The 19,175-nt window shown below is 47.8% G+C and overlaps 7 protein-coding genes across 7 annotated transcripts; 5 read left to right on the top strand and 2 right to left on the bottom strand.

Annotated features, from left to right (window-relative positions):
- Positions 1–950: 950 nt before the first annotated feature.
- Positions 951–3,724, top strand: GGS22DRAFT_185462 (OPT family small oligopeptide transporter; the record flags this gene model as incomplete). The annotated part of the gene is made up of 5 exons (XM_047964329.1): positions 951–2,107; positions 2,188–2,774; positions 2,942–3,053; positions 3,117–3,585; positions 3,656–3,724. 5 exons carry the CDS (start codon positions 951–953, stop codon positions 3,722–3,724), a joined length of 2,394 nt encoding a protein of 797 aa, XP_047821916.1.
- GGS22DRAFT_93139 (uncharacterized protein) lies at positions 3,462–5,545 on the top strand. The gene is made up of 4 exons (XM_047968450.1): positions 3,462–3,585; positions 3,656–4,359; positions 4,428–5,093; positions 5,166–5,545. Exons 2-4 carry the CDS (start codon positions 4,058–4,060, stop codon positions 5,362–5,364), a joined length of 1,167 nt encoding a protein of 388 aa, XP_047821915.1. The 5' UTR covers positions 3,462–3,585; positions 3,656–4,057; the 3' UTR covers positions 5,365–5,545.
- A 456-nt stretch (positions 5,546–6,001) lies between these two features.
- Positions 6,002–7,410, top strand: GGS22DRAFT_155049 (uncharacterized protein). The gene is made up of 2 exons (XM_047960133.1): positions 6,002–6,636; positions 6,731–7,410. The coding sequence occupies exons 1-2, from the start codon at positions 6,260–6,262 to the stop codon at positions 6,915–6,917; spliced, it is 564 nt and encodes a 187-aa protein (XP_047821914.1). The 5' UTR covers positions 6,002–6,259; the 3' UTR covers positions 6,918–7,410.
- Positions 7,228–8,573, bottom strand: GGS22DRAFT_178107 (TauD-domain-containing protein; the record flags this gene model as incomplete). Its single annotated transcript, XM_047963556.1, has 5 exons — positions 7,228–7,431; positions 7,487–7,588; positions 7,646–8,017; positions 8,071–8,409; positions 8,472–8,573. The coding sequence occupies 5 exons, from the start codon at positions 8,571–8,573 to the stop codon at positions 7,228–7,230; spliced, it is 1,119 nt and encodes a 372-aa protein (XP_047821913.1).
- Positions 8,574–10,688: 2,115 nt separating this feature from the next.
- GGS22DRAFT_197943 (uncharacterized protein) lies at positions 10,689–11,497 on the top strand (the record flags this gene model as incomplete). Its single annotated transcript, XM_047966060.1, has 2 exons — positions 10,689–10,882; positions 11,022–11,497. Exons 1-2 carry the CDS (start codon positions 10,708–10,710, stop codon positions 11,495–11,497), a joined length of 651 nt encoding a protein of 216 aa, XP_047821912.1. The 5' UTR covers positions 10,689–10,707.
- A 352-nt stretch (positions 11,498–11,849) lies between these two features.
- GGS22DRAFT_155045 (uncharacterized protein) lies at positions 11,850–13,422 on the bottom strand. The gene has a single exon (XM_047960132.1). The coding sequence runs from the start codon at positions 13,256–13,258 to the stop codon at positions 11,993–11,995; it is 1,266 nt and encodes a 421-aa protein (XP_047821911.1). The 5' UTR covers positions 13,259–13,422; the 3' UTR covers positions 11,850–11,992.
- Positions 13,423–13,696: 274 nt separating this feature from the next.
- On the top strand, positions 13,697–15,841 carry GGS22DRAFT_93105 (uncharacterized protein). The gene is made up of 3 exons (XM_047968449.1): positions 13,697–13,966; positions 14,034–15,701; positions 15,757–15,841. Exons 1-2 carry the CDS (start codon positions 13,922–13,924, stop codon positions 15,564–15,566), a joined length of 1,578 nt encoding a protein of 525 aa, XP_047821910.1. The 5' UTR covers positions 13,697–13,921; the 3' UTR covers positions 15,567–15,701; positions 15,757–15,841.
- The last annotated feature ends 3,334 nt before the right edge of the window (positions 15,842–19,175 follow it).

Genomic DNA, 19,175 nt, shown 5'->3' with positions numbered 1-19,175 from the left:
ACTGTAACCTTTCACAGCAATCCCGAGTCCAATCAATTTTCAGTTCATCAGCCTCGCACGGCAAGCTGAGAAACATTGAATCCTTCGAATGCGAACCCCCGTGTACCTTCTGTTCTTGAACAGAGTTTACTTGCTCCGTACATCCTGGGATCTCAGCCTTTGTCACTCACCATTGAAGCTTTGAGGAATGGCCAAATCCACACCTACGCCAATCAGGGCTCAATTATCACTTTGATATATCATATCACACCGGCAATAGCCGTCGAAATGTTTATCCTGGTTTATCTTTAATCGGCGATAGGAACCAGCAATTCGAGCTTCAATGTTGTTCCAGTATCACAAAACTAACAATCCCTGATTTTACCACGAATCGTTTCCTGTTATTCTGACAAGATCTAGTATGAGCTCGTGTTTACCTAACGGCGCCATATCATTCTTATCTGCAAAGTGACAAGGGACGCAGGATTTCCATTTGGAGAAGTGGGTATGATAAGCTCATTTTATACTTGTCCTTACCTCAACCCCTTATCTACAACGTTGTATTTGGTGGTAATATGATAGGATTAGAGTTGCCGAAAAGATGATGGCTTGTTAAATGCCAGAAGCCGGGTCTTGGCCTGCTTTAGGTCAAGCCTTAAATTTTGAGGCGTATTGCCTCCCGCTCTTGGCCACGCGTTCAACAATGCTTGATGCATTGGGAAGGTCGGAACCATGAGGGGGGCTGGCAAAGAATGCGCGGGGTGTCCAGGGTGCGGAGTACTCTCGGTGGGTTGAAGATCATCAATTCATCGGGTAGCAACTATCCTCTGATAGGTCATTCCCGGAGATGAAGCTGTTGAAAAATAAGTCTCTCGATCTATTGAGAATAGAAGAGATAAGACTATGGGGATTACTCTTCGTCCTAAACATCACAAGCTAGCTAGCTCTACGGCGAATGACTGGTGGTCATCATGGGCTTCTCATTGAAGGGAGCAGATGCTTCTGCTACGACTACTTCCGAGATCAATCCTGACGCAATCGAAAATAAAACACCTAGTTCGTCCGATGAGAAACTTCGCGAAATAGACGTGGCGACTGCGATCGCAGATCTCGACAAGATTCAGCACAACCATCAATGGGACCCGAATCTTCCTCAAGAGAAACTTGATGCCGTCAAGTCTGCACTCGAACATGGAGATGTCAAAGAGATTGCCGAGGCCGACCTACTATTCACCGAAGACTCGCCTTACGAAGAAGTACGTGCCGCCGTTCGCAACACTGATGGGGGAGAGGTCGCCTGTACTGTGAGAGCATGGATACTGGGAATGATCTTCGTCACAATTGGCAGTGGCCTGAATATGTTATTGAGCATGCGAAGTCCTCTGGTTAATTTCCCAGCATTGGTGGTCGTACTCGTGGTCTACCCAGTTGCGAATCTCTGGGCGAAAATTATGCCTACGAGGGTGTTCAACACATTCGGACTACAGTGGACGTTGAATACTGGCCCATTCACCATCAAGGAACATGTGGTCATCACTATCATGTCAAATGTCTCGTTAGCATATGCATACTCTACGGATGCACTGCTTGCACTCCAGGGAAAGCCATTTTACGACATCAACTTAGGTTGGGGTTTCGCCTTGATCTTCACTTTGAGCTCTCAGCTCATGGGTATTTCGTTGTCTGGCCTATTCAGGCGCTTCCTCGTCTATCCTGCAGCGATGCTGTGGCCAACCCAGTTTTCATACACCTCGCTTTTCTACGCCCTTCACGATAAAAGCAAAAGTGACGGCTCTACTTCCAACGGATGGACCATCAGTCGTTACCGATATTTCTTCTTGGTGACCGGGGGCATGTTCGTGTATTATTGGATCCCGGCTGTACTTTGGCAAGGTCTCAGCGTTTTTGCATTCGTTACTTGGATTAAACCGAATAATGTCGTGCTCAACCAACTCTTCGGTGGCTACACGGGGCTCAGTCTCATTCCCATAACGTTCGACTGGACTTACGTCTCTGCGTACCTATACGACCCGCTACTAGCCCCGACGCAAGCCCATGTTAATACTCTAATTGGCCTATTCATTTTTGTCATGATCACCACGATTGGAATTGTGTATACTGGAGCACTGTATGTCTACTTCACTTGAATAGTTTCACCGTCAATCCAAAGATTGCATAGAATGAGTACGATTTCTAACTTGATGGCAGTTATTCCGAGTACCTCCCTATGGTGACATCGCAAACCTACGACAACACACAGAAGGCCTATACTGTAAGGAATATTCTTGGGGATGATTTTACACTCGACTTGGAAAAGTACCGCAACTACTCGCCACTGTTTTTATCTCCAACTCTGGCCCTGAATTATGGGCTGTCCTTTGCCGCATTGACAGCATCACTTGTCCACGTCGGACTCTTTCACGGGAAAGAGATATGGTATCGCTACAAAACTGCCCGTAATCAGGAACCCGACATACATCTCAAACTCATGAAGAAATACGACGAGGCTCCCGAATGGTGGTACACGGCTCTTCTCCTTTTCTCGCTCGCACTAGGACTTGGGACTGTCCTGGGCCACGATTCGCAATTGCCCTGGTGGGGATTTTTCATATCTATCATTATCGCATTCGTATTTGTGATTCCCACATGCATGATCATGGCCGTTTCGAACATTATGTTATCCCTAAATGTTATTTCGCCTTTTATAGCAGGTTTCATCTTCCCGGGTCGGCCCATCGGTGTGATGATCTTCAAAGTTTTCAGTACAATTACCTTAGGACAAGCTCAGACTTACGGTACGTAAGAACGCATCTTGTGAATGTCGCCCACACAGAAGCTAATATCTCGACAGTATGTAATATGTTCTATTTCGGCTATTCATGGAGAGAATGAAATTACTTCTTTTCTCGGAGTACTAACACGGGGTAGACCTCCGACTTGAAGTTGGCTCACTACATGAAAGTACCCCCTCGGGTCACTTTCTGGTGCCAGGTTGTCGCGAGTATATGGGCCGTTTTCGTACAAATTGCTGTGATGAATTGGACCTTAGGGGCCATTCCCAACGTCTGTACTAGGTTAGTCGAGTTTCTTTTCGCCGATGTTTACTTCTAGCCTATTGACAATCAACAAATTCACAGCACTCAGTCGAGTCATTTTACCTGTCCCAACGGACGCGCATTTTTCTCGTCCAGTATCGTCTGGGGAGTTCTCGGGCCGGAGCGCATGTTTGGGCCTGGATCGATGTATGTGAATTTCAACTGGTTTTGGCTTATTGGTGCCGTAACCCCAGTGATATTATGGGTTTTTGGCCGCAAGATGAATATTGGTCTCGCACGCCACCTTCACGCACCGATTTTGTTTGGGGCTATGGCTTGGCTTCCGCCCGCTACCCCGATTAGCTTTTCGACGTGGGCGCTTTGGGGTTTGGTCTTCAACTACGGCATACGAAAGAAGTTCAACGGATGGTGGCGCACTTACAACTACGTCACCGCCGCAGCGCTTGACGCGGGTCTTATCTTGTCGACCATTGTCATCTTCTTCGCGATCACGATGTCAGGAGTTACCATTCCTCAATGGTGGGGTAACGTGGATGTGTACAATACTGTTGTAAGTGCATGATGGGCTTAATCAGGTGTTTGTCACTTCTTGGTACTGTAAGGTTGCTAACAGTGAACAGGATGCAACGAATACAGCATGGCTCAAAACAGTACCGGAGGGTGAGACGTTCGGGCCAGCAACGTGGTAGCATCAAGACACGGCAGGCTATTGGAGCCTTGTGGAAGGGTCGAATCGGTATTTGAGATGCACCACGTCAGCTGTTATATGTCTAGTAGAAAGTGACGCAGCCTCAATGAGACACCAAATACCAGCATCGCAACCCATATTTGTCGCCTGACCCAAGCTACTTAATTGCCATTTATTACTACCTACCTGCACAGTATATTTAAGTACTAAAAATATCACAGGGCCTAGAAGCAATCTGATTCAATCTCCTACACAGAAGCAGTGCGTCAGAACTATTATATTCAATTTAATCATATAACGATCGTTTAAATTGTGTTCATTATCAAGAAATACGATGGCCATGAGCGCGGCTTCCAGCATTCTCGGGTACCCAACCAATTTTGGATTACATGCGCGCGATCAGCAGGATGAACCAGCAAAACCATCTTATGTTGTTCCATCCAAGATCATTGAAAGTACTCAGAGCGCAATAGAATTGTATCGTTCCGGTCAGAAGCTCTGGAGAGGCAGCGATCTTGAACGGATTGAATATGAGCTTTCCCACTCTCGGACTACCCCATCATTTACCATTCGCCGCATCGATGGGTCAACAATCTCGATGAAGAACCCCATGTTTGGTATCGCCAATCCTATATGGTATATTCCCCTTAATAAGTGTCTAAGCTCACATGTGAAACTGATGAAATGCCACCCGGATTGATTAGGAAACCATATGTCAAATTTCAGCATTACTGGTATTTATTCAAACAAGGGCCTAAGGATACACTTCTAGGAGATGTTCCTCCGCATTCAATTCCCTATTTTTCATATTACATTGGTTGGGAGAACCGTACATTCGTAGACTTTGTCGCGGGTGAGCACGGCTGTTTAGAATGGCGATTCCAGAAGGCTAAAGAGCGGTGGGGGCGGAGCTGGACATGTGGCTGGCTCGATGATAAGCTCTCCATCCTTAAAGGTCAGAGGAAGATTACAAAAGTTCTATGTTTTGGCTTGGGGGATATGACCCCTCTATCTCGCTATGATACTCGTTCGGAATTCGACGCAGAAGCTGCGCTTCACGACCTGAATTCCAGCTTTAACCAACATGCCGTTGCTTTAAGTATCGCGGCGAAAATTCGCTCGGAGACGGGCGACGACGTAGAGATCTTCGCTCAGGATCCTGCGTATAGTGAGACAAGCAAGGCCCTATTGGAGGATATCGGAATTCAAGTCGTCGGCGAGCACGGCGCCGGTGGCTTCAGCAAGATCGACTACGACTCCGTGGTGTTCTTCTGCTACCCGGCCGCTCCCGTAAGGCAGATCATAGCAGATCTCGCGAGGCCGGCTATGATTATCGGGAACGGCGATGTGCATGTCCTAAATGAGAACCAGTATGTTGCGCCACCCCATATGAACATGGATGTATTGACAGATTGTAACACACCCTGACACTGAGACTATAGGCCATTCCCATTTCCTTTCGATGCCGAGTCTCCGCGGACAAGGGAGATGTGGGAAGAGTACACCCGTCACGATTTCAAGATCATGCAGGAAGATGAAGAAGACTTGACGGGCTTGAGAGGCTTGAATATCTATGTTCGAAATGATATAGAAAGGGATGATTGTGTTGATACTGAGGATGAGAGTGACATCGATACTTAAGATTTCTCGTAGAGCCATGTAAGGGATTTATTACACTCTACATGGCCAATCACTCTTACTATAGTTAGCTCTATGAGATGAGGTCATTTCGACCTAAGTTATCGATGGAAGGGATGGCATTCTAGGTAGCTTCATACCTAACTCTCGGAGTATCGAGGTAAGGGAAAAATCAAATAGTTGATAACAGTATAGCATCGAGAGTTTTGTTTATATCGGTGATGAATTGGTTGTGAAAGAGCCTCTAGGACAGGGGTTGTTAAGAACCGAGAACCGGGCACTAAGTGCTAAATGTGGCGCCCGAAAAAGCGCTCATCGATGCGGCGTCCAATCTATGATGCTATAATTCTATATGACCCAATAAGAATGTCAAGGAACCTTTTCAGCTATTCCAGAAGATATTGTATGGACCGGGTTACGATAGCTATCACGAGCAGGGGTTTTCAGCTCGGCTCCGCCACCTCACCTCATCTCAGCAGCCATGTGGCGCTTTCCGCGTATAGGTCAGCAACGTCATGAGATGACCCGTATTGGAATAAGCTCTATCTCGTTCGGGAGGATTCTTCTTGGGCACGGTCCAGGAATACGGGTTCGCGTATTGATTCCACTTACAGAGCCGCAGACCGAATTTTGTGACACCGTGATAAGTGGTTGGAGTGAGAGATCATGGGCTGACGGGTTGGAAGCCGTCACGCTTCTGTACATAGGCCTCCAGATATTATTTTCGAGTATAAGTAGAATGAATCGTCGAGGTAGAAGATTATGTTTTCATTCCTCCCGTTCCACAGCAGTTCAACTCAAGGTTCACAAGCAAGCTTTCGAATCCTACCTCTCCAGTTTTAACCGATATCACATAACTACCTAATATACATACCTGTATCTTCTACTCTCTCGCAAGATGTACGGCCAAACCATTATAACTTCCCTCCTCCCCCTTCTATCTCTTTCTCTCGCTCTTCCCCTTGAGCCACGAGACACTACCACCGATTTCACCCTCACCAGTCTGGGCGCCACATTCCCGTACTCCGGGGTCTACGGAGATGAGTCTGTCAACTCCCACGTCAACGTCGGGCTAAGCTACCCGGACCCCTCGTCGACGAGCGGCGCCACTCTCAACACAACATGCAGCGTTAGTTGGCCTGCCGGTACCAACCCAGGCCCGACAGCTTGGACCCCCTGCGCCGATGGAAAAGTACAATTCCGCCTGCCGACGAACGGGTGGACCAGCACCACGAACTTCCGCGTCGAGTTCTGGGAGCAGCTGAATTCCGATGGGTGAGTACCTAAGATCCTTATTCTGAGTTCTTCCTCTTGTTTCCATTCACTGAGTCAGCGTATAATATCGTTACTAATTCGCGGGTTTTCAAAGATCGGGCTTAGAAGCCACACACTACATCCAAATGGACCCAAGCAACCCGAGCAACCCGGCCGCAGTTATGTTCTGTCTCCAGATGGGCAAATTCAACCCTCTGACCTGCTCCTTGACTGGGCCGTATGGTCAAACACCAAGGACCGTATCCATGGCCGCGACTGAGGAGAGCGCGATACCAAGCTAGAGTCTAGATTTATCTGAAAAGAGCTCGCTTCGTGCATCGGGTAAAAAATAAAGATAGCCTGGGGTAATCGGGTTATAAATAGAACAACGTGAAGAACGAATGGTTTACGCACGGTGATGATGAGTCAGCTAGCTGGATACGTGTCTCGTGTCCGCGCAAAGGATTTAGAAACATAACCGACCTAGCAATAGGAGGCGCTTTTGGTTGGGCAAGTTTAAAAGAAAGAAATAGAAGCATATAATTATATCTGTAATATTATTCGATTACATCAGATACCAACGAGCCAACTGAGCTATATATTCGTGATCAACTACCACACAGTTTCTAGACCGTTAACTCCGACGGGGCGTTCGCCGAGAGTGGTGATGCGGAAGCCGTGGCGCAAGCCCTCTTCCTCATTATGCACATCGTAATCCGATATCGCAGTGTGAGCCGTCACCCTGTTGTCCCAGAGCGATACCGTTTGGTCGTCCCATTTCACTCGGACTTGGACATCCGCACTCTGCGAGATATGCTATCATATACATTTAGCCATGTTCAAAAACGAAGATCCGTTGGAGGTTGCGAACCTTGAAAAGCAACTTCAAGATAGCGTCGGATTCCTCGGTCTTCAGCCCTACAATCTTCTTGGTGAATCCCGGGTTCACAAAGAGCGCTTTCTGGCCGGTAACCTAGAATAGCAACGTCAGACACGGAACAGAAGCACGATGCACCACACGCGGACTTACTGGATGTACTCGAACGATGGGATGGTGTGACTTGACGGGCTCGCGCCTTACGAAATGTTTGTCGCGACGGGCATTTTCAGCCTGTGGAAATCCGCTGTGTTCGGCGCGCAAGCCCTCCAAAAACGTCTTCAGTGGCTCCGAGAGCCGTTCGTACGCCGCAACTTGGGAAGTCCACGCCGTATCACCACCCGTTGATGGCACTGCGAGTAGAGTAAGAAGTGTGATTCCCGGAGGCTGATGCTCGTACGAAACATCCGAGTGGTATCCGGTGGTGGTCAATTTTTCGGTCTGTCTCTGGTTCCGGTAGAGGTTATCCGGCCCAAGATAGATGTTGTGGAATTCAATGGCCCCCTCAACGTGAGCTCCAACGGGCTATTGGGAAATAAGTAACAGGTAGTAGCGATCTCTAAGTAGGAATTACTTACGTGAACATGTAGGCGCCCGAAGTACCGGCCAAATTCCTTTTGCTTCTCAACGCCAATGTCCTTGAAGTTCTGGCCTCGAAACACCACAACACCTCTCTCAGCAATCAACAAGGCTAGCTCATTCTTTTGTTCATCTGTCAACTCGGAAAGCTGGAGACCAGTGATTTCTGTGCCGACGCGAGGGGTCAGCTTGGTAATGACCACTTTAGGGTCATTCAGTCCGAGGAGATGAGGCTTGGCTTTGTCTGCTAGGAGGCCCTTATCAGCAAACTCGAAAGGCTCCGTTACTGGGAACGTTGTCGTCTCATCGTACACTGGCAAGTAACTAGTGTACTTGTACTTTTGGATTATTTAGCATTTTCCAGCCATTAATATTTTAAGGTAGGTACATAGTATCTTACTGCAGAGTGTTGGACCGCGTCGTATGCCCGGTTGAGCTTTTGCTCCGCCTTCTCCTTCAACTCGGATGCGCTTGGTACTACGTCTGCAACTGAAGGTGCCATTGTGCATTCATTCACTCAACTCAATTGATGTGTTTCGTATTCTCATGGGACGCCGAGATACCAATTATTTATCTACCTTTGCTTGATAATGATTTCATGATGTTATCGAACGCGATGTCATGCCCCCGCACATTCACCATCCTTTCTCCATATGGTGCGATACCAACAATGGAGATGCATCTCCAATAGAGCTAAGCACACCAAACTTAGCCAAGACAAACATGCTACCCACCATCATCTTCTTTGAAATCCCTTGGAGATAGCTTCTCAGTTTGACTGTCTAGTGTTACTTTATTTCGTCACATGCTTTGCAGTTGTAGCCACTAGTAGAATATGTTACCCAACCTTCCCAACATGCTACCTATGAAATATGCATAGATTGAACAGAGGATCCAGCAATTAGAGTTGGGGATAGATAAGAAGTTTAAAATATTACGGCTCTTTGATGCAAGACGCCATAATATGAGAGGGCCTATCAACTCAGTGTACCTGAGCACCCCACACTACCTATATGGTGCAAGATGGCGACACAGCACGAAGTAAACTCCCTTAATGAAAAAAATGGATAACATAAATTAAGATATACTAGGTATCTACCTATGTAGTCAATATCAAAGGAAATTATCAAAATAATGACATCAGAAAACACTCCAATTGGACATTAAACACAAATTCACCAAAGTGCCTAGTAAACACTCCCGAATTGAAAAAGGGGAACAAAACATTCAATGACCCGAGAAGGCGGGAGCATCCCTAGGACCAGGCCTAGATCCCTCCATAACTCTCGCTTGCTATCAAACGCCTCTTTGATCCTTCCACCTTGCATGTCATGATTTCCACGTCTCTGAGTAACCCCACTTACCTCCTGCCTATTCAGACTCATGTTCATCCGATCATACCCCCGAATCCCGCCCCGTAAATTCTCCACTTCGGACCGAAGTGGGTCTCAACCAGTCCAATCACCAACGTCCAGCTTAGTCAAAGTATACCTTCAGTCACAAGTCGGCGTCGTCCCAGTAAGAATGTCAGGTACTTGCCTTAACCTTGCCAATGAATATGGTGTTTATGTGTCTTTCAATGAACAATAATTAGTGTAGGACTCAAAGGTGAATGCCCTAGATATTCATTCATGTAAGTTGTTATTGCTAGTTATAGAGTAACCCTCAGCCATACACTAATATGGCTGTATTGATACTTCCTTGGATAACTAATTGTTTATTCGAAGTGTCGAATCAGTAGCATGATTTGTATCTAAGTGTCTTCATCTCATCGAATTTTCAATCTTGTAATTCCCTAGGGTGAAACAAAGGGGCAAGGCAATCAGCGTAATTTAGATGAATCCATTTGCCTTTTGACTCGGGATGAATTCTTCCAATGTCTACCTAATGTCGAGTCATGCGGTTGTTCTGCTATATTGGCGTACCGTAATACAGAATCGTCTCCGGAGTGATGTATGCCATATGTATTAGGACGTCAAGAGTCTCCTTGTCGTAATTTCTAGATTCCCCAGTGATGTTCGTTAAAGCCTAGATACCATCATAACCTGCAACACCTTTCCTACTCAGCATGAATATCCCATAGGAATAGTAATCGAGTGTGCCTAAGTTTTTTTCAAGGTACGTTTGAATGTAATTACATTGAACTAATAACCCTAGAGGGGGACCTCCGCTATACTGAGAGTGTTCCTAGAGAAACATTACTAATTAGAACTGCTCCACGCTCAGTATCCATCCAATACTTCAATCCATTCACCAAGTCCTCCAGGCGAGGGAAAGAACCAATACACCTTCAATCGTTACTCCTTCCTATCCGTCCACTTACCTTTTACAATATCGATGACCCTATAAAATAGCTCACAGGATACATCAGACGTTTGAACGCAACGTAAGTAACAATCATAAACCTATCATCTCATCTAAATATTCGCATAAACTAGCTCGTCCTGAGGGTTTTCGATTCCTGTGTCTCTCAGGGTACTATCGAGTCCTTTCCCATACACCTTCTCTTCTCTATTCTCTCAAGTAATTTTCCAATCCGCACAATTCCCACTGAGACTTCATCAACTCTCTTGATCATATCAATATTCTTCTGAATCTGAAATATTCTTACAGCCATCACCAGTCTACCTTCGAAGATGTGTCACCTGTGGAAAAGAAAGACAATGGCCTGCGGCCACACACAGGCTCAGTGGAAGCTTGAACGTTGCCAGTATTTTAACTCTGCCATGCCCGCATTTTCTTGTGGTCTCTTCCTCCACGGTGACCGCGATGCTCGGCCCTACCAAGACGGCGACATTGATTGCTTTGATTGTATCCTCAATCTAGCCTGCCTCAAAATCAGTTAAGTACCATTTTTCTAATCATGTTAGATGGCACCTTTCGCCCGCTCCGAAAACTTGCTTAAAACTCTTTTAAGTCTTAAAGAAGAAATTACTGACTCTCATCGCAGTTGAGGATCAATGGCAGTACGCCGTCGCAACCGTTGTGGATAGCCGCAATCACGCCGCTATCCAGAACGCGAGATATTATCTCAAGACGCTCAACCACCTCCGATGGCCAGATGCTTTCAAAGTCCACTCTAGCCTCATCGAACAATACATGTACGACGGAAGCGTTATGGATGTAGACGCCGCCCTCGCAACCCTGGGCTACCCCACGCCGTCGATGCCTCATCCTCCTCAGCCCCTCGGCGATGTGGTGATGACCCAGGAAGAGAAGGCAGGAGCTGAGATCGAGGAGGAATGGGAGGAGCTGGACATGTCTGATTCAGACGCCGAGCCGTTTTTCGAGGCTGAGGATGGTCTGGAGAAGGAAGATGAGGGCTGGGAATCTTCCGACGAGGACGATTTCTGGGACGCAATGGAGATCTCCAATGACGTCGACTCTGTCCTTGACCGCATCGAGGAGGAAATGGATCCGTGGTAAATGGGAAATGAAAAGGGCTGATATGGGCGGAAGGGTCGGCGGTTAATCCGACATAATCATACTGCAGGCGTTGAATTCCAAAACTTTCATGAGGTGTACAATAAAAAACATTGATTTCCAACCAACCTACCTGACTTCGAAGTGCCTTGATATCCTAGAAACCTTGGAATACTTTATCATTTAACATAATGATTAGGCAATAAGGTCGTGAAGGTTCCCTTCCAGCTTCCCGCTGCGGTGATATCTTCTCGTTGATCACGAAGCGAAACATACCCCCCCTGGTGGCTAATCATTAATAGGACCTTTACGTTAGGCCGGATGCTTGTCAACTACCTGTACACCATGTCAATTAGGCCGAAACAACTTGATTCTTTTTTTTTTCATATCTTAAGTAGTAGTACAGGTGTTAAACACATCATTTTACCCCTTTACTCCAATCGCATAGGCTCTAGGGTCACAATGTTTAAGCCCACCATGTGCCCTATGCCATCCATTCTACCGTCTGCTCGACCCACCACGTCGTTCAGAGTCGAGGAGAGCATCAAACTCCTTTTGAGCTTGCTCTTTCTCGTAGTTCCTTTTCTCCTTGTCCTCGTCTTGCTTCGTGTACGCGAAGCCTTCTGTCCTCGACTGGGAATTGGGCGCCTTGTCCTGCCGTAGCTGGGCCCATCCGCCTCCTTGACCCGAGGAATTGGTTGATTGTGACTGTTGCCTAATACGATCCCATGCAGATCCTCCTTGAGTGCTTTGAGTTCGCTGTGCCTCGATTCTTCTCACTGATGCTGGAATCGGGGAGCCGTCGTCATCGTCAAAAGGATCCGAATCGTCAACATACCGCGGAGCTGGATTCGGGGGCCTCGTGCCTTGGGTATTAGGCGACACCGGAGCCGGGGTGTTTTGAGACCAACTTGGCTGGGGTGTAGGAGATGATGTTACGCTACTGGGGCCCGAAGCCCGTTCACCAAACCCGTTTTCCGAAACCTCATTATAACTACGTCCATAATCAGGCTGCGCTTGATTGTCCGGGTTTGAGGCATCCTGGCCACGTGGAAACTCAATGCGTACGTTTGACCCTTGCTGGGAATTCATTGCCGAAGCACGCATGGCCATGACGTTATTCTTAATATCGTTTTGTAGACCCTTTAGACGTGGTTCCCTAAATACATGTGCTTCGAATGACATATTTGCTAAGGATCCGCCGAGGGGAACGAATCCAAAAGAGCATATAGCATAATACAGACCAAAGCGAAGAGAATGCCATGCTAATGAAGCTACTGGGCCTCTCATAAGGGGTAATGATTTCGTAGGAAACACGGTTGGGTTAAATGCCGATCCAGGTCGTGGCGTATAAAAAGGGAATCTAAATTTATGCCTTCCGAACCAAGTGAACCCAAGAGCGGTACTTATGGAGGCAAGGGAAACCCAAGGATGCCATCTGAAGGCTGAGGCAGCGAAGTCGCTCGTAAGCCGGACTTCCTCGGCAGTCAAAGGGCGCTTGGCGAGTTTGGACGCTTGCATGAGCGAAGCGACGACGTGATTGACACGACTAAATTCGTTATGACCGACTAGAGGAGCCCAGGACTGGAGAGCAGGTATCTGGTCAAAATTGATGGTTGTGTCGTCCTCGAAGAATATACGTTCAACAAGTCCTTGTTGCCGTAACAATGTAGGATTTCCCTCATGCATTGGCCAAGGGGTATGGTTAGTTACTAACAACTCCATCACCTCCGGTGGGCCGGAAATCGAAAATCCGTTAGGCATAGTGTCGAATTGGATACCATCAAACGTTTATTAAAGATCGCGAGTGATGGTAAGTTTGGAACTTGGAGCTTGGAGCTTGAAGCTTCATATTTTGGTACTAGTTGGTGGGGATGGTAGAGTGGTGGAGTGGTAGTGGAGTGATGTCTTCTATGTAGAAAAGGAGCTTGGACCATGATGATTTTCAATGTTCATTTTCTTAGTGACGTGCTACAGTACCAAGGTACTTCAAAGTTAGAGGTGCATAATTAGTGATAAGCCACTATCAACAAGCCACATAATGCAAACCCCACCAACACCTTGAACCTTGAATGTATCGAGTGGGGTACTGTGGCTAACCGTGATTTATTGATTCCACCCGACGCGTTTGGTTTTCGCGTCTTCGCGTACAATACAACCCTGGAATTCAATTCAATTCAATTTATCATTGCTTTGCTATCTCACCTTTGCATCCCTCCAACTTGCTATACAAGGACCCATAACTTTGATTGGACCCATCCCCGTTTGTCGCTTGTCGTTTGTCCATTAATTATTATCCAACCCCCAATTTAACATAACATAAGGTCTATGCTCGTGTCGATGTCAACGTCGATGTTAACATCGATGTCTCTACTATAGAACTCAATTATGGTATGGTAATTTCGTGTTCGCGAAGATAGCGCCGCTATGCCTCTCAAAAAATCATTCTCAGAGCCCAATGGCCCTCCTGGGGTAAGTCGTATATGTTACTTCATACCTTATAATTCATGATATTTGCAGTCAATGTTGACTTGACTAGAGACTTCAGACTCGCCAGCATTGGAACAAAGCCAGAAGCCATTCAGCTGTAAACCATTCAACAACGACTCGGAACCCAATTCCTAAGACGCTTCAGCCCATCTCCGAAGTCTCGAAAAACAAGCTTAACGCTTTTAAGTGCCAAGATACCACCAAGAGCAATGATCACGATACCACCACGTCCGACCTACCTATCATTAATATCGATGCACCGCCCAGCGACGCTGCTCCCTCGAGGGACGGATTGAGGGGAAAGCGAAACAGAAAACAAGATTTGGAGACAACTCCATCATTACCCGCGTCCAAGGATAGTTTGACCACACCCATGAGCCGACTCGCGTGGCAGGATCTCATTGGGACGATCGAGTCAAAAGAAGTGGAAGAGGATACTAGTCCCAATGAAAGGATCAGCTGGGACATAAGAGATGACCCGCAGCAGAGACTAAAACTATCACCAGTCATGCCCGGTAAGAGGGGAAAGAAAAGAGCACGGAGTTCGTCGCCCGTATCGTCGCCTGCCTCCCACTCGAAACCTCACACCCCGTCCGTAAATATAGGGAAGTTGTCACGAGCCCTCAAATCGCCACACGCCGACCCTGCACTAGAGCTATGGGATCGCTTCTCCTTAAATGGTTCTAAATCGATCACGCCCCTCGGCGCCATGAATTCTGCCCTTGCTCAAATCATGGTCTCATCCTCGCCTCGACCGTCGAGGATCGAAAGTAGCCTGCGAAGGTCTATCAGCTGTGGAGAGAATTGGCCAAAACGTCGGAAGGTCGAACGGGCAGATGTAGCGGAACCAATGGAAATCGCCGCTGAGGAAAGCCCAAGTGGCCATTCGAAATTGTCCATGCTAAATGCCTTGTTGAAGAAGGGAACGAGGGAGATCGACAGATCAAAGGTCGTCCAAGCCCGTCAAGATGCGTTAAGATCGCCTTCACCCAAGAAGAATAGTTCTCAGCCGATTTCGGAAGCCAATGGCTCACCTACCCGACGAATATCTTCGAAGCTTCCTACTCCATCATTGGTCAAAGAGAATGCGCCAGCGGCAATGAAGTCAAGCCTAGACACATTGATAGATGAACTATCCGATTATGGCGACGATGACTTCGACGAGGACACGCTTATGGAGCTTGATGCTAGTCTGGGACAACCGAAGGAAGAGAATGCGGAAGACGATTTAATAATACTGCCAGCAGATACCGGGCAGAATCTAGAGCGCCAGCAACCTAACCAAGAAACTTTGTACGACGATGAGTTTGCAGATATGGACGACGACGTATTTACTGCCGCAGAAGACTTGATAACACAAATAGATTCGAGTCGTTCTTCGAAGGGCAAGCCCGAGACGCCGTGTCAACCCGCTGTTGCCGCACAGGAGAAACAAACCACCATTGTTGATGACCTTGGTGGGGATGTATTCGAGGATGATTTTGGGGGCGACTTCGATTTTGATGCTGCTGAAATAGCTGCTACACAATCCGCCTCTTCTAAGCAGGTTAATGGATCATTACCTCCCGTACGTAGGTGGTGACAAGAAGGGATTGAACCCGGTTACTAAGAATATTCGTAGGTAGTGGACAAACCCAAGACAATTCAAAGATATCTTGTGACTAAGGTGCTTCAAAGCCAATACGTCGACGACAATGGAAGAGAATCGATGGAGAAGGTAAGGGTCCCTATTCTAAATATTACCCAGAAGGTGGGATAGCTAACAACACTAGATTCTTTTTGTTCAACTTGATCGAAGCAATATCGTAAAGGCTGTCCACCTTCGAGGTGACTGGGTGGACACTTCGGCAAGCCCTAAATCCTACGTCCATATAATCGGCGAGTTTCAGTCGAGTGGGCAATGCATCATAGACAACTCTCAAAACATACTCATCCTGCATCCAGATCAGTTGATATCGGCCACCGTCGTAGCAGACAGCTTTACATGTATGCGCCGGGCTGTCCTCCAGGACCGAGTCAAGGCCACCAGCGACAAGACTCCGCCCTTAGTATACGGAACATTGCTGCACGAGATCTTTCAGGAGGCCCTCATGTCCAATAAATGGAGCCCCGAGTTTTTGAATACTGTTATTTCTAACATCACAGAAAAGCACGTGGAAGACTTGTATATGATTAAGGTTTCCGTCAACGAAGCTTGCGAACACCTTCGATCGAAGATGCCAGAGTTAAGGAGTTGGGCGGCAGCATTTGTCACCCCTTTTCCGAGGGTAAGTACTTTGGACATTGCTAGATGTTTAGGGAATCATTGCTGATATGCGCTAGCCCGATGCTGTTGTACAAGGCCGGAACGGCGACAAGGCCAATATGTGTGTCACAAAACTACTCGACGTCGAAGAACATGTTTGGTCCCCGATGTACGGGCTCAAAGGTAATATCGACGCGACGGTACAGGTAACAATGAAGGATGGACCTCAACGGCGTACCCTGACAGTGCCCTTTGAAGTAAAGACGGGCCATAATGCCACGAGCAATCACCAAGCGCAAACATCTCTTTACAACCTCCTATTATCAGATCGATACGACGTCGAAATCGCCTACGGAATTCTCTATTATATGGAAACGTCTCAGACGATCCGAATACCAACGATTCGTAACGAACTTCGTCATATGATTATGCAACGCAATCAACTAGCCTGTTACATTCGAGATCGCAGTGTTCAGCTCCCACCCATGAAACGAAGCACCAATACTTGCGATAGATGTTATGCAAAGGTACCCTGTTTCATATACCACAAACTCGCAGATAATGGCGACCACGAAACCAGTGGCATGAAAACCAAGTTCGATGACGTCGTCCGACATTTGACTCCGGCTCATCAAGAGTTCTTCCTAAAATGGGAGGACTTGTTAACGAAGGAGGAGAAAGAGAGTCAGAAACTACGCCGAGAGCTCTGGACTATGGTAAGCACCGAGAGAGAAAAGGTTGGGCGGTGTTTTTCCAACGTCATCATCGAGGAGGGCTCCGCCCTTGAAGATACCAACAATCCTAGGATCAACCGATTTCGCTATACTTTCGTCAAGGAAAATCCATCTTCGGGATTTTCTTTCCTCGATTCCCAGCTTGCGGTAGGAGAGCCCATCGTTGTATCGGATGAACAGGGTCATTTTGCCCTCGGAATTGGGTATGTCACATCCGTACGAAAACAAAAAATCACTGTTGCCGTTGACCGCCGACTTCATAATGCTCGTATACGTCAGCCGGGATTCGATTTGTCGAATAATCAGGTTTTCGCGAGCATTATGGAGGTGGCGCCCGAAGGGGCAACGCCAGCTCAGTCTCAGGGCAAGATCAAGGAAGCACCTCTCAAATATCGTCTCGATAAAGACGAATTCAGCAGCGGTATGGCAACCGTTCGAAACAATCTAGTTCAAGCTATGGCCGACGGTGTATTTGGATCGAGAGAAATTCGACGTCTCGTAATCGACCTCGCTCCGCCGACATTCAAGGCTATTACGACGCAATATACCGTTGCCGACCAGGAAAGCCTGAACATTGACCAAAGGAAGGCGATCGAGAAAGTGATGAGTGCGAACGACTATGCTCTTGTCCTCGGTATGCCTGGCACCGGCAAGACGACAACGATTGCCCACATCATCCGCGCCCTTGTCGGCCAAGGGAAAAGCGTACTCTTAACTTCCTACACTCATTCTGCCGTTGACAACATCTTACTGAAGCTGAAGGATGACCAAATGCCTGTTCTGCGACTTGGCGCACCAGCAAAGGTTCATCCCGATGTGCAAGACTTTGCGATCCTTGCTGGACAGCCGATGAACAGTTTCGAAGAGATTCGAAGTGCCTGGCACGAGACACCTATTGTGGCAACAACCTGCTTAGGTGTCAGCCACCCTGTCTTTAGCGAACGCACTTTTGACTACTGCATTGTTGACGAAGCGTCTCAGATCACGTTGCCTATCTGTATTGGGCCGATCCGCATGGCGCGCAAGTTCGTTCTAGTTGGCGACCATAACCAACTCCCACCTCTGGTACAAAACGAAGAAGCTCGCGTTGGCGGTCTGGATATTAGCCTGTTCAAGTTACTTTCCGATACCCACCCCGACTCGGTGGTTAATCTTGAACATCAGTACCGCATGTGTGAAGACGTCATGATGCTTAGCAACACCCTCATTTATGACGGTCGCCTTAAGTGTGGTACAGAAGCGCTTCGCCATCGAAAGCTCGACATTCCCTTTATGGAAAACTTGCGGCAGAAGCATTATGACGCCAATACCATCAAACATCACAGCACACCACGGTCTTTCTGTACGAACTGGACAAATGACAGCTGCTGGCTACGCCACCTTCTAAACCCCGAAGCCCGCGTCCGTTTCGTTAATACGGACTTACTACCATCGGCGCGCGAAGAAGCAAAGGGAAACCGCATCGTCAACCCAACAGAAGCCGGTATCGTCGTACAGCTTGTCGATGCACTCCTCGCAACTGGCGTGCCGGCGGCCGAGATTGGCGTCATGACGCACTACCGATCACAACTTTCGCTACTCAAACACGGACTCCGCGTCCACGGCAGCAGCATCGAGCTGCACACAGCAGACCGGTTCCAGGGCCGCGACAAAGAGGTCGTGATCCTCAGCCTGGTGCGCAGCAACGAGCAATGCAACATCGGCGACTTGCTAAAGGATTGGAGAAGGATTAACGTCGCGTTCACGCGCGCGAAGACGAAGCTACTCGTCGTCGGCAGCCGGACCACGCTCAAGGGCGCCGGGGACCAGGAGATGCTGAGCCGCTTTGTAAGGCTCATGGAGGACCGTGAGTGGGTTTACGACTTACCGACGGACGCGCTCGAGAGCCACTTTTTCGAGGAGGGGGGCGCGGCCACACAGATCACGATCGGAGGATCGGGACCGGGATCTGGGGATGTAGGTGCAGGGGGTATTGATAATGGCGCTGGTGCTAGTAAGACGGCGCAGCAGAAGTCGCCACAAAGGAAGGTCCCGAAGAAAGGCCTCGTCAGCGGGCGCAGAGGCCTGGTGCAGGTCTCAGAGGGAAAGGAAAACCAATACCAACAGGGCGCGCCCAGGAAGGGGAAGATCACGGACAGGGCGCTGCTGAGAGGAAATCTCATCACACGGGATATCTTCAACGAGATTACAGACGGCAGGTATTGAAGCATTC

The sequence above is a fragment of the Annulohypoxylon maeteangense genome (genome assembly GCF_022496945.1).
Source record: "Annulohypoxylon maeteangense strain CBS 123835 unplaced genomic scaffold GGS22scaffold_3, whole genome shotgun sequence".
Classification (NCBI taxonomy): domain Eukaryota; kingdom Fungi; phylum Ascomycota; class Sordariomycetes; order Xylariales; family Hypoxylaceae; genus Annulohypoxylon; species Annulohypoxylon maeteangense.
Note: the sequence above shows the minus strand (reverse complement) of the source record. Positions and strands in the feature narration are given on the sequence as shown.

Excerpts from the sequence above, each read along its gene's own strand:
- GGS22DRAFT_155049 (XM_047960133.1), top strand. The coding sequence starts at position 6,260 with ATGTACGGCCAAACCATTATAACTTCCCTCCTCCCCCTTCTATCTCTT. Across the intron at positions 6,637-6,730 it reads GAGCAGCTGAATTCCGATGG|ATCGGGCTTAGAAGCCACAC; the intron begins GTGAGTACCTAA and ends GGGTTTTCAAAG.
- GGS22DRAFT_93139 (XM_047968450.1), top strand. The coding sequence starts at position 4,058 with ATGGCCATGAGCGCGGCTTCCAGCATTCTCGGGTACCCAACCAATTTT. Across the intron at positions 4,360-4,427 it reads GGTATCGCCAATCCTATATG|GAAACCATATGTCAAATTTC; the intron begins GTATATTCCCCT and ends CGGATTGATTAG. Across the intron at positions 5,094-5,165 it reads CATGTCCTAAATGAGAACCA|GCCATTCCCATTTCCTTTCG; the intron begins GTATGTTGCGCC and ends CTGAGACTATAG.
- GGS22DRAFT_155045 (XM_047960132.1), bottom strand. The coding sequence starts at position 13,258 with ATGCCTAACGGATTTTCGATTTCCGGCCCACCGGAGGTGATGGAGTTG.
- GGS22DRAFT_93105 (XM_047968449.1), top strand. The coding sequence starts at position 13,922 with ATGCCTCTCAAAAAATCATTCTCAGAGCCCAATGGCCCTCCTGGG. Across the intron at positions 13,967-14,033 it reads AGCCCAATGGCCCTCCTGGG|AGACTTCAGACTCGCCAGCA; the intron begins GTAAGTCGTATA and ends TGACTTGACTAG.